Genomic DNA, 12,500 nt, shown 5'->3' with positions numbered 1-12,500 from the left:
AAGAACGAATTCTTACAGAAGCACAGCCTTTTGAAGATGTAGAGGAACCTGGGGCTCTCAAAGTGATGGTCCACATCTTTGCATTTATCGCTTTCTTTTTCAAGACTTCGTTTGAAAGACTAAAACCTTTTACACTGCCCTCAAGCTCCGACAAGCAGGACGTTGTTAACTCAAAGGTAAGGGTAATTTAAGAGCGTGGAGTCCGGGGTCCACGCGAAGCCAAGAACATCGGGCTGACGCCTCTCCCATAAAACCCTCCATCAAATTGTTGCAGGTGTTTGTGCAGAAACAGACATTCTCAAAGAATGAGCCAGACTTCACAAGCCCGTGCAGGCAAATAAAAAAAAAAAAAACACCCCACAACAAACCCACCCCCCCCAAAACATGATAAACGACAGATGTTCCAAACATGTGCTGGGTGCTTATGCCTGGAGTCTTAGAGATCTTAGCATGATCAAGCTGTGCTCCAGCAGGGCAAATCTCCAGCCCCTGAATCACGAAAACCCCCACGAGTACACCAAGCCTGTTTGGAGCGCAATCTTCAAAGCTACATTAAAGGCTTCTTGGTGATGGAGAGATGTTTCTATGGTGTCTTCGCCCTGAAAGATGTGTTTATGCAACACGTTAACTGAGCAGTGTGGTCAGTAAGATCCGTCTCCTACGAGCACTATATCATTCTCCCTGCCAACCCAAAATGAGCTGGGTTACGTGGAGCTTCCAGGCAGAACCTAAAAAGATTTTATCTGCCGACCTTTACTGTGATGAACGTTCCCGATCTTAATGCAAGAAACAGTTCAGCCAGTCACACAAATTACGCTCATGAAGCTGGATTTGAGACTAGGTTTCCTGTTTGAGGAGAGAGAGAGACAGGGATTCTCCTGATACCAGAAGGAGGAAAAATCCTCTCAGCAGGAGCAACGTAATGCACATTAGAACAAGTTCCCTCCATCCCCTGCTGCCTAAAGAGTCCCGAATACAACTGCAGATGCAGAGAACTAAGACTCACTGCAGTGAGGCAGAGGCTGCTCATACCTTCCCTGTCCGTGCCTGGCTGTGGGGGGGCAGTGGGACGGAGGCTCTTGGGGGGCTCCGTGGCGGTGGTGGCGTCCCTGGCCGCAGAGCCTGGCCACTCGCTGGTAGTCTCCTTTGCCACCACAGAGCTCTTTGCCTTGGACTTGGGCGTATCCAGGGATTTGAGCTTCTTGGCGTGCTTGGTACCTTTGTAATGGGACAGTGCTTGGCTCTGTGAAGGGAAGAGACAGTGGGCCAAGTCACAGGGAGAGAGAGAGAAAGAGAGAGAGAGAGAGAGAGAGAGAGAGAGAGAGAGAGAGAGAGAGAGAGAGAGAGTGAGGCCAATCAGAAGCAAGCATGAGTCACATCATTCTGGAGCAGAGAGGCTTGGAGCGGCAAGCGAACTGACGGAGCTTCGGCTGGAGGCATGCGGTGCGATTGCCTCTTGCAGGACCAGGTCATGCAGACTGTGCCCATCTGTCTGGGCAGGGCATAGATGATGGGAACACTTCCCAGACTCTTCTATGTCATTATGTCTCACCTCACAAGCAGCCTGACCAGACTAGCAGCCCTGGCTTTTCAGCAAGCCACTCAAACTTGTAAATCTCCCCAAAACTGTGCCAGTGATATTCAGGTAATTGGCAACTCGTTTCAAGTAAGCATTAGAAACAAAAAAGAATTGCAAAGGGGAAAAGGGGAAGCTGTTCTCACTGCTCTAGGTTAGAAACCCTGGCATAAATACACCAGCTCCTGGGCCTGTCTACACGGCAAGAACCCAGGACCATTAATAATGCAGGGCCGCTGTCCTGGGCTTCCAACACCAAGTGACATCTGAATTCACCTTCAAAGCAGCTGTATTATGACTCACTTGGACAGGACCATATGCAGAGACTTTGAGCAGCTCGTTTACTGCACCGTGCAGCCCCGGCCGACCGGCTGACATTGCCTGCAGCGCGGTAGAGGAGCTGTCGGGAGGCACCAGAATGCCTCGTAGAATAAATAAATCTGCCATCCGCGCACTGACAAGCAGAGGCAGGTATGTGAACAGAGCTCAACATCTATGATTGACATCAGGAGCCAAAAACACACACACATATACACACAAGCTCATTTATTTCCCTCTTGATCTCCTATTAAACACAGATTTTTAATAGGGCTTCGAGATAAGGACAAAAACCCTATATTGTAATTGTATTTCTACATATATGGACCTCAGTAACCAGTGACATTCTGTTTTTTTACTCAGTGCAGTTATTCAGATAACACAGTAACCCTGTTGTGTGAAATACCCTTTACGTCTTGAGAACACGTTCCTGGTTGAGTTGTTTACACTGTGTGTACAATTATTAGGCAAGTTGTATTTTTGAGGATTAATTTTATTATTGAACATCTGCAGTGCTCTCTGTCAATCCAAAATGTTAATAAACCCCAAACCTGAATATTAAAGAAAGTAAAAGTGAGCTTTTGGAGAATATCTATTTGTACATAATTATTGGGCAACTATTAGAGTGCAGAATTAATATGCAACTAAATGAAAAATGGAAATTTTCCCAGCTCACTTGTTTATTTTCATCTGTTAAAGAGAATAATAAACAAAACTCAAAATTTATAAACCTTTCTGACGTTTCAAAAAAAAGAAAGAAAAAAAAGCACTGACCGTTATAGCCACCTTTCTTTTCAATAACAGCCATAAGCCTCCCATTCATGGTGTCTGTCTGTTTCTCAATCTGTTGGCAATCAACTTTTTGTGCAGCAGCAACCACAGCCTCCCAGACACTGTTCAGAGAGCTGCACTGTTTTCTTTCACCGTAAATCTCCCATTTAAGAAGGGCCCACAAGTTCTCAATAGGGTTTAGGTCAGGTGAGGAAGGGGGCCATGTCATTATTTTTTCATCTTTAAGGCCTTTACTGGCTAGCCACGCAGTGGAGTACTTCGATATATGTGTTGGAGCATTGTCCTGCATAAAGATCATGGTCTTGATGCAGACATTTTCCTGTATCACCGCTTGAAGAATGTGTCTTGTAAAAACTGGCAGTAGGTTTGGGAGTTGATTTTGAGTCCATTTTCAACCCAAAAATGTCCAACTAGCTTATCTTTAATAATACCAGCCTGTAGCAGTACCCCACCTCCACCTTGCTGGCGTCTGAGTTGAAGTGGAGCTCTGTGCCCGTTACTGATCCAGCCACAGGCCCATCCATCTGGTCCATCAAGAGTTACTATCGTCTTATCAGTCCATAAAACCTTTGAAAAATCTGTCTACAGATATTTCTTGGCCCGGTCTTGACGTTTCACCTTATGTGTCTTGTTCAGTGCTAGTTGGATTTCAGCCTTCCCTACCTTGGCCATGTCTCTGAGTACTGAACACTTTGTACTTCTGGGCACTCCAAGTAGGTTGCACTTCTGGAATATGACAGCACTGGAGGATAATTGGTTCCTGATCGCTTCATGTTTGACTCTTCTTAAATCTTTGGCAGTTAATTTGCATCTTTTTTTTCTAAACACATTTCTTGCGACCCTGTTAACTATTTACAACAAAACATTGGTTGATGGTTATGTGATCACACCCCAGTTTTAAGAGTACTACATCCCCTTGAAAAGCCTTTTACAATTTTTGACTTTTCAGAGTCAGTTAAATCTCTTTCTTGGGCCATTTTGCCTGAGGAAGAGAAGCTGCCTAATAATTATGCACATCTTGATATAGAGTGTTGATCTCCTTAGGCCACACCCTCCCTCATTACATCAATACACATCATTTAATACAGAGTTTATACAGCTTGGAGTTGTAAAATATGCATAAAAATGATGCTATGATCAAAATACTCTCTTGCCTAAAAATTGTGCACACATTGTAGAGTTCTTTGTCTAAGGGGTCCAAGTAGCCCACCCCCAAATCAAGTATGCCAACCTCTGCCCTACACTGTACAACTTAAACACTACACCTTCAAGATCATTTGTCTTTCTGCCTCAGAACAAAGAAGAACAAATATAAAAATTTGAAGTGTGAAATTAACAGCAGTAAGCCAGTGGCGCTATGAAAAATGTTCTGTCCTCTCATGATTATAGAGATGGAAATGATTGATGTTGCAGACAGTGATCAGGCAGATTTATTTCATTTGGGTTGGTAAGTAGCGCATCATTAGAGGGGCATATTGTCATGAAAATGGCGGCGGCGTGGGGATTCATGTGATGTTATATGTCTTCCTCCATCTATTCAAGGCACTTCAGCTGCAAAGACAGAGAAAAGCATCGCAAGAGGTATGATACAGATGAGTATTTTGCGCAATGTGTGCGGCAATCAATCTTTCATTAAAGGCCTGATATGGAAGAACTGTCCTGAGTGCTTGTCTCAGACTGATGTGGTGGTGATTGATGCAGGGATGGAATATTTCTCTTTGGCATCTTTAAGTAGGGTGTGCACCAGCAACAGGTCTCCGTTAAATCAGTCAGTCAGATGAGAAACTCAGAGCTGCAACCCTTTGCAGTTACATCACGCTGCCGAGCACCGTGTTGTTTAAGATGTATACCTGATGAGTAAAGTTAGCGGCTTACTCATCAGTCTCTGAAGTCTGAAAACCTGTTTTAATTTCCAGAACCATCCACTGCGTCTGCCCCTGAAGTGAAGTGTTCTTTTTGTTTATCTCTTCATTTAACGCGGCCTCTATAACAGCCCTCCCTTCGGTCCCCTGACCGAGCTTGCCAGCTGCTTCGTGCGAGAGCAGGCGTGTGGTGTGCGGTCGGCGAGGGAAACTGGCCGTCTTTGACAGGGACACGGCTCTGCCGTGGCACGAATGTGACGTCCTGCTGGGTCGGAATAGATAACCACCCTAATGGAGGGCTACGGCGCAAGCTGTGTTTTTTAATGTAAAGTACTTTGCATTAAAGACCCCCCACGTTAAGCCATTCGGGGCGAGAGGAAGTTCTCATGAATTAAAGAGTGTAGCGGGGAAGCACGATGGCGCAAATGTGCCCCAGCCTTTGCGGAGGCTGAATACATCTGCACTGTGTCACGGATTTATTCCCAGTGGTTTGGCCTTCTTTGGTGAAGCCTTCTTTGAAAAGAGCATGGAGAGGCGGGGCTAACTCCATCGCATTTTGTGCGTGCACACCCATGCTGCATGCGTGGCAACCCCGGTAGTGATCTCTTAAAGTCATGACCCCACATGCCTCTTCGAAGATGTGGTCTTCCCTCTATTATGAGACATTTCATCAGCATCCTGGGAGGACAGCAATAAATGTGTCATTCTCTCGTGTAGCTCTTTGTTTGGCAACAGGAAAGGGAGTGGTCTTTCCATTGCTCCCAGCAGGAACGTGGGTCCTTTGCATGTCAGTGGGTGTGGCCATGGCCAGTGGGCTGTCCTCAGAAGGACAACCCTGTCTGGTACAGCTGGGTTTTTAACTCGTGCTATGCAAATACGAGAAGCACAACATTTAAAGTAAAATGAAGTTTTCCACCTACTTTCAAGCAAATCTGCGTTCGGGGTGTTGGATAAGCATTTTTGACATGCGTAGATTGCTGAGTGCTTTTGATTCATAATTCATAAGCATGTTATTATGTGCCAAATCGGAGCACTTTTCTCTATGTGAATCAGGCTGTATCTGCGAGGGGCCGCAGGGTCACTTCTGATGGCACATGCAGCACAATCGGCCTCTCTCACCTGGGAATTAAATCGCAGCTGGCACACGGTGCAGGAGACGTGTTTCTTTTTAGAGGAGACCGGAATGCCAAGCGTGTGATGTAGAACAGCCTTCTGAACTGGGTCCATCTGCAAAGGGAGCAGGGGAGACAGAGAGGCAGAAGAAGAGACAGAGAAAAACAGACAGAGAGGGAGAGAGAGTGGGCAGTCTAATTAACATCACAGCGGCAGATAGTCCTCCAGCAGAGTGATAAGGGCTCCGGGGTTAGCTGAGAAAAACTGCTTGTGGTTCCCAATCCCATCACCCGCAATCACCATGACACCCAGGAGCACAAACTGCATATTCGTGTCTCACACACACACACACACACACACACACACACACACACACACACACACACACACACACACACACACACACACACATATGCATATGTATGAACATGCATATATAAATGCACATGCGTTTGTGTGCATCAAAAACAATTGAAATTAGTAACAACTTGAACCTTCTAACGTCTACGCTTTCTTGCATGTCTTGCATATGCTACTTAAGTATGTAATATATGTAATAAAATATCATCATGTGCGGCACGCATATTCCATTGCATAAGTAATGGTTAGTCGTTTCGGATCATGTCTCATCCAGAGTGCATAATGTGCCCGGGCAGACAGCGAGAGCCGTTTGGTTTTAATGGGAAACTGAAATTCTCTGCGGGTGCCTGTTCACGCCAATAAACTTTCGCCGAGCGAGACGAAACAGCGGGGCCGTCCCTGCTCCCCTGTCATTCCCTGCTCTTACACTCCACGACGTTCTCAAACGTCTGGCTAGGAGGAACGTTCTGTCTGCCTCCTGGCTGTGATTCAGGAAGCAGCCACTCCGTCCTTATGCCTGTCCCTTCCTACTCTCACACAGACAGCAATCCTATCTGCTGCTGCCGGCAGCGGGACAGACGTTTGACAGCATTCCATGATGGGAAAAATCACACGTTATTAACAGATCGCCAGAGTCACCCAGCTGCGGACAGTATTTGACACCTGCAAGACACTCCATTTATTTCACTACCATTTTGAAGACACATAAGGCCTTAGTGGAATGTGTTACTTGCTATCATCAGAGTGGGGTAAAAAGAATTAATCTTTTAGGTAATTAATAATTTTATAATTTAGGGTGTAACCTCAGTTGTGTTGCAGCAGTACGGACCTCACTGAAGTGAGCTCTTTCTGGACATAGACTGTAAAAAAAAAGTTACATAATATAATGCATAAATTAATGCATAAATCTCCTGTCAAGCTCTAAAAGACAGATATGCACAAATCTGTGTGTGTGTTTCATAGACCATGAGGAAACTTGGATAATTTCACTAGAGAAATAGATAGACAGAAAGGGCTGGGATGGATCGAGAGAGAGAAAGATACACACACACACACACACACACACACACACACACACACACACACACACACACACACACACACACACACACACACACACACACACACACACACACATCTGTGAGGAGAGCAAGATGACCTGTCGCTAAACATGCACGCAATAGCACTCTGTGAGTGAATGCTATCTCCTGCTGGAATTGCCATCACCTTTAGGCAAAGGAAAATAAACAGCGTGGCCAGGCAGACGAACACATCGCTCCATGTCCGCCCTGGGCTTAACCCCAAACACACATCCACAACACAACACTCTACTGGGACCATCTGGGTTTTTTCTTACCCACTTGCACTAAAAAAGCACTGCCTGGTTACTGAGTGTTTCTCAAACACTAGCATACATGCTTCAGGTTTTCCCAGAGATGCAAGAGTGTTGATGTAAGATCAGTTTCTGACTATTGACTCTCATTGAAAATGTTTATGTAGACAAGTGAAGTGGACAGAGTCAATAATTCTTCCGTACAAAACTTGATATAGTGTCATGTTTTTAATTCGGTGTGAGCAGAGGCTCATTTTAAAATACAGCTTCTCAACCCATTCAGTTTCTCCAAACTGGTACGTCTTCAGAGCACGAAGCTTTGCTGAACATAGACATAGAAGACCTGCTTGCTGACAGCCTCCCTTCCTTCAGACCACTGGGCGCCACTTCGCACTAAAGTTCAACCAGGCCCACATTTTCCTTACCACCATGCCGAAGTTCCCTAACAAACTCTCCCGGTGTCTGTCCTGCATCTCACACTAACAGCTGCGTGGTGAATTTCATTCCTCACTGAAGCGAGCGGCATTTCCCCGTCATTCCCTTTCAAATTCACCTGCACGTTCTCCTCCAGCTGGTTCAAAAACCAGCCAGCCACCAGACTGTGGACAGATGCTAACATGCTGTGTCTTTATACAGTGTCAACGGCACTGTCTGCCCCACCTTCCAACCCCCCTACACACACACACACACACATTGCACTGTGGGACTGTCTCTGTCTCCTACTTAAGAAAATTCTTATTGTCTCTCACTTGATCAAGCAATGCTGGTGTTTCCCATTCTGTCAGAGAGGCACTGTCCTGAGACAGTTACAAACATAACGTGATGCAACGGATTGGAGCTGACAGACGCCGTCAGAAAGTTCAGCGCGCATCCCACGATGCCATCCGCAGCGAGAAGGGATGACAGGAGCCAGACAAGATGTGGACAGGAAACTGACAGGAATGACACTGGGCGGAGCATATTTAATAAATGCGTGACAAGGCAGCTATAACCACTGAAGGGGACGCATTCTACGGTAACTGAATACATTCTATAGTAGCTGGTAACTGCACAGGTATATTGGACTGATGCTCATTTACTTTAAATATTAGGTTTTAAATAGAACAAAACAAACATATCTGGGAGACACTCAATCCTTTATTGTCAAAAAAGTTCTTTTATTGGCCAAAAAGTTTGGGGTTTTTTTAGAATAGAAGAGTAAACATACACTGCACCCCACTGAATCCATCAGTGGCCGACACCAAGCACACTTACTATTAACTAAAGTGGGATAAATGACCTGTCAGAAGTAATACTGGCCCCTATGTTTTGTCCAATTATCAAGCCCAGTTGCATGAGATGAAATCAGCAAGACTATTGATTTTAACCACCGAAATTTGCAATTCGGATCCATGGTGCAGATCCCATAAGCTGTCAGCGGGTTTACACAGATGTTGGTCCAATGACATACATGTTTATATACATGTATATACACACGCACACAGCACTCCCACACAGTCAGGTCATTTTAGCAGTGGGAGTCCTGGTCTGTTTAGAATGCCATTGCATGTCAGTGCATTAAACTATAGATAACAACTATCCCGACGCAGATGGAGTTGGTCCGTGTGTGTGTGTGTGTGTTTGTGTGTGTGTGAGGGAGAAGAGGCAGAGGCAAGGAGAGTGTAAGATAAACAGCTCTCTAGATGGATCATTAGGTGGCTCGGACCTGTCAGCTCTGACACAAACAGAAAAAAAGTCTGTAGCTCTTCTGTGATTAGATATTCTGGTTTCATAACTCAGTGATATCCAGATATTGCAAACTGTAGGTTTGTCTAAAGTAGGTGTTTGTGTGCGTGTGTGTGCATGTGTGTGCGTGTGTGTGTGTGTGTGTGTGTGTGTGTGTGTGTGTGTGTGTGTGTGTGTGTGCTGGGAGAGTGACTGTTCAGAGCTGCAGGGTAAACAGAACACTCTCTTTTCTGTATAACCCGCTGAGGATCAAGTACCAGAACCCGGGGCTGATGGGTAAACGGGCATCTCAGTGGTGGTCCGATTGAGATGCTCGACCACTCTCTTCATGTCTCCTTCCTGCCCCCCACCCACACATAGTCACATACCCACACACACACACACACACATGCACAGATACCCCATGCTGTGCTATTGCCCCAGCAGCCTTTCTCATTACAGTCAGCATGGGCACACACACACACACACACACACACACACACACACACACACACACACACACACACACACACACACTCACACACACACACACCCCATTTGACTCTCTCTCATCCCCCCTGCCCTATCCCTCTCTCTGTATACACTGCTGACCCTCTCCCGGTCCAAGCACTGGGGAACGCTAACTATCCCCCTTCTCAGCTAAATCAGGTCCTACTAATAACCGTCCATGAGAACATCTATAGCACCTCTAGGCTATTTTCCCAGTCCATCCTCAGTGCTTACAGTAACTGCAGCTGATTGGCAGAGCCTCCCCACCTGGAGGCTTGTGATGGTTTTAGCAGCTGTAGTCCAGCTGATGGCCTGTAGCAGTACAAAAGTCTTCCATTCCCTGATTCGGCTGTTTCACATGTGCAGCGCAAATGTACCAGTCGGAAGCTAGTGGATGATGTCACCCAGCCAATCTCGGCGTAATACTTTACATTTACGGTATATTTATGACACAGCAACAGGGCTAAGGAGCTGCCTCTGTAATCCAGTCCGTAAAGGTGTATTATATCCACTTGCACTCAGCAAAGCTATGCAACCTTGCCATATAAATCCGCTCTCTGTGAAGCAGCTTTCACTGAGCTCGTGCACTTCATAATTACTAACCTCATCATCCCAGTGCCCACACAGCCCAGAGAACTGGGTTGTTGTTAAATACACAAACACACAACAATGCTGTACTGCAGCTTTACAGGAACAGAAGTGCTACAGTGGCTCACAGTCAATGAGAGATAGCAGGGACCGCTAAAGTCATTTCATCGCGCAGCACTTACACCTCAAGTCATTTTTCCCTGTTGCTATTTTTTTGGTGAAGTGCAAGGCACTGCACATGTATTAGCTTTCAACGAAGTATTTATTTTTTCAGCTAAGTATTTATTTTTTTCAGTTCAGTATTTCTGTTTTCTTACCACTGCTTCTTTCTGACCATTTCCCCCAGAATTCCGTTGCGAAATGAAAAATCGCTCGGGTACACGTGAGCGGGATAAGCCAGGGAATTGTGTAATGAGTGCCGTAAGGTCACAGATGAGGCTGTTCATCTTCTGGAGCCACAGCCTTTGATGTCCATTGAGTGCGATTGATCTTTGTGTGATGAGAAACCAACAGTCAGAGACGTCACCTGCTCATGAGCGGGCAGACTCTGAGCATGAAGTGAAACCCTTGCTGCAATGTTTGTGTAACTTCCCATTTGTTACGAGCATATATATGTATATATAGGCCTGGCGTGTAGGTCATGAGCACCCAAGTGTGAAGGGGAGAATAAGGATGAAGAGGTGAGCATGGCGGGCATTAGCGCCCGACCTTAGCCTGCCTTTTCGCACTGCGACGCCCTCCTCGTAAGCCTGCGTGTATTTTTGGGGCCTCACAGGTGCAGAGTTTCGTTGTGATTCTTGCGTTCAACACGGGCCGCAGAGCAAAGCCGCTGACGTTGCCTGGCAGCAGCTCATGCCTTCCCTTTAATTAATGTTCTCGGTGTAGTGAAAACAATTCTCCAACATGAATCATAGCCATCTCTACACATGCATGGACACGGCCAGTGGAAAGCTTGGAAGTGACTGGAGATTTCAGTTTAGCCAGTGCGCAGCCTTTCAGTTTGAGATATAGTTTCCCTTCTTCTAATTCTGTATTTACAGCACGCAAAAGGTTTTAATTAAGAGTCAGTATGTATCAGGAGTCTGCCGCACAGACCTACAGGCACAATGCAGGCATGTAAGAAAAAATTGCTCTGGGGCATTGGATGTGCATTCCATCAGGAGAAGGTAACTGGCACACATGTGCACAAACACACAAACACACACACACACATGCACACACATGCACACACACTTTTGTAAGAACACTAAATGATGCCCAGAAGATGAAACATTGTCCTGGGTATAAATAGGGGGAGGCATGCGTGAGGAAGCACTAGAATGGTGCTGGCCACGCCTCCATGAAGAGCAGAAGCCACTCCTCCATGGAGAGCAGAAGCCACTCCTCCATGGAGAGCAGCAGCCACGCCTCCATGGAGAGCAGCAGCCGTGAGCTCTGCTGAGGAGAGGTTCAGGACTCTAGCATTGTCTGCGGAGTCCAAAGATTTGTAAGTCATTGTAAGGTGAACAGATCATTAATACCTCACAAACAGAACTTGTACGGTGAGATGTACACACCCACATTCAAGTTGTCTCTAACACTCATATCTTATATTTTAATTCCTAATGCAAACACAATAACCAACAGCACATGGTGTGTTTATATACAAGCCGGCCAACCACCGGCCAGTCGGCAGAGGGACAGGCGAGGCCCGAGGCATTCGGCACGGAGGCCAGCCCATCCCTCCCGCCGTTCCACTCCAGAGCAATTTTCCAGCGAGCAGCAGGGCGAGAAATCGATAGCCCCGATGCTGATTGCTCTACAGGGGAAATAGAGTTTGTATTGCTTCAGAAAGACAAATGTAGGCTTCAGGCAAAATAAATGGTAGACGGGGGCAGACGGGGTGGGAGGGGAGAAAAAGCCTTAACTGAAAAGCGCGCGACCTCCTTCGCTCTCTGTCTCCAGTTCACCTGCATTTACCCCATCTCCTCTACGGCGGCGGGTCCTTCCCTCCACCCTCAGCACATAGTCGGCCTCCACCCTTCCTTCAGCCTCTGCTTCAGACATCATTGCTTCTCAGCGGCCCTCAGCGGTTCCTTGCTCCAGGGCGCCGGCGAGATGGATGATGTACAAGATCCAGCCGTGGGCCTGAGAAACGCGCAGCTAATCTGCCTGGTGTCCTGCCTGTCTGAGCTGGGGATCACCTCCTCATCCTCTCCTTTCTCCTCCGCTGGCTCTAATTTCCCTGCGATTCTGTGTGGCCTGAAAATACCAGCAGCACCGCCAGGGCTCGCTGAAGCGGGATCAATCATGTGACGTTTCCACATCAGAGTGGCGCTGGGCCAGGAATGGAACAGTGTCACAC

At 46.5% G+C, this 12,500-nt stretch overlaps 1 protein-coding gene across 4 annotated transcripts in view; it reads right to left on the bottom strand.

The window, feature by feature from the left end:
• Positions 1 to 12,500, bottom strand: part of znf385d (zinc finger protein 385D) — a 27,198-nt gene that overhangs the window by 7,374 nt on the left and 7,324 nt on the right. For all 4 annotated transcript variants that reach the window (XM_027012263.3, XM_027012264.3, XM_081720108.1 and 1 more), the window contains exons 3-4: positions 5,668 to 5,775; positions 1,033 to 1,243 (exon numbers count right to left, since the gene is read on the bottom strand). In XM_027012263.3, coding sequence (XP_026868064.3) covers positions 1,033 to 1,243; positions 5,668 to 5,775 — 319 coding nt within the window. The remainder of the gene's footprint in view (positions 1 to 1,032; positions 1,244 to 5,667; positions 5,776 to 12,500) is intronic.

The sequence above is a fragment of the Electrophorus electricus genome, chromosome 1, assembly GCF_041902795.1.
Source record: "Electrophorus electricus isolate QZ-2024a chromosome 1, ASM4190279v1, whole genome shotgun sequence".
Lineage (NCBI taxonomy): Eukaryota > Metazoa > Chordata > Actinopteri > Gymnotiformes > Gymnotidae > Electrophorus > Electrophorus electricus.
This window is presented reverse-complemented; position numbering and strand designations above follow the sequence as displayed.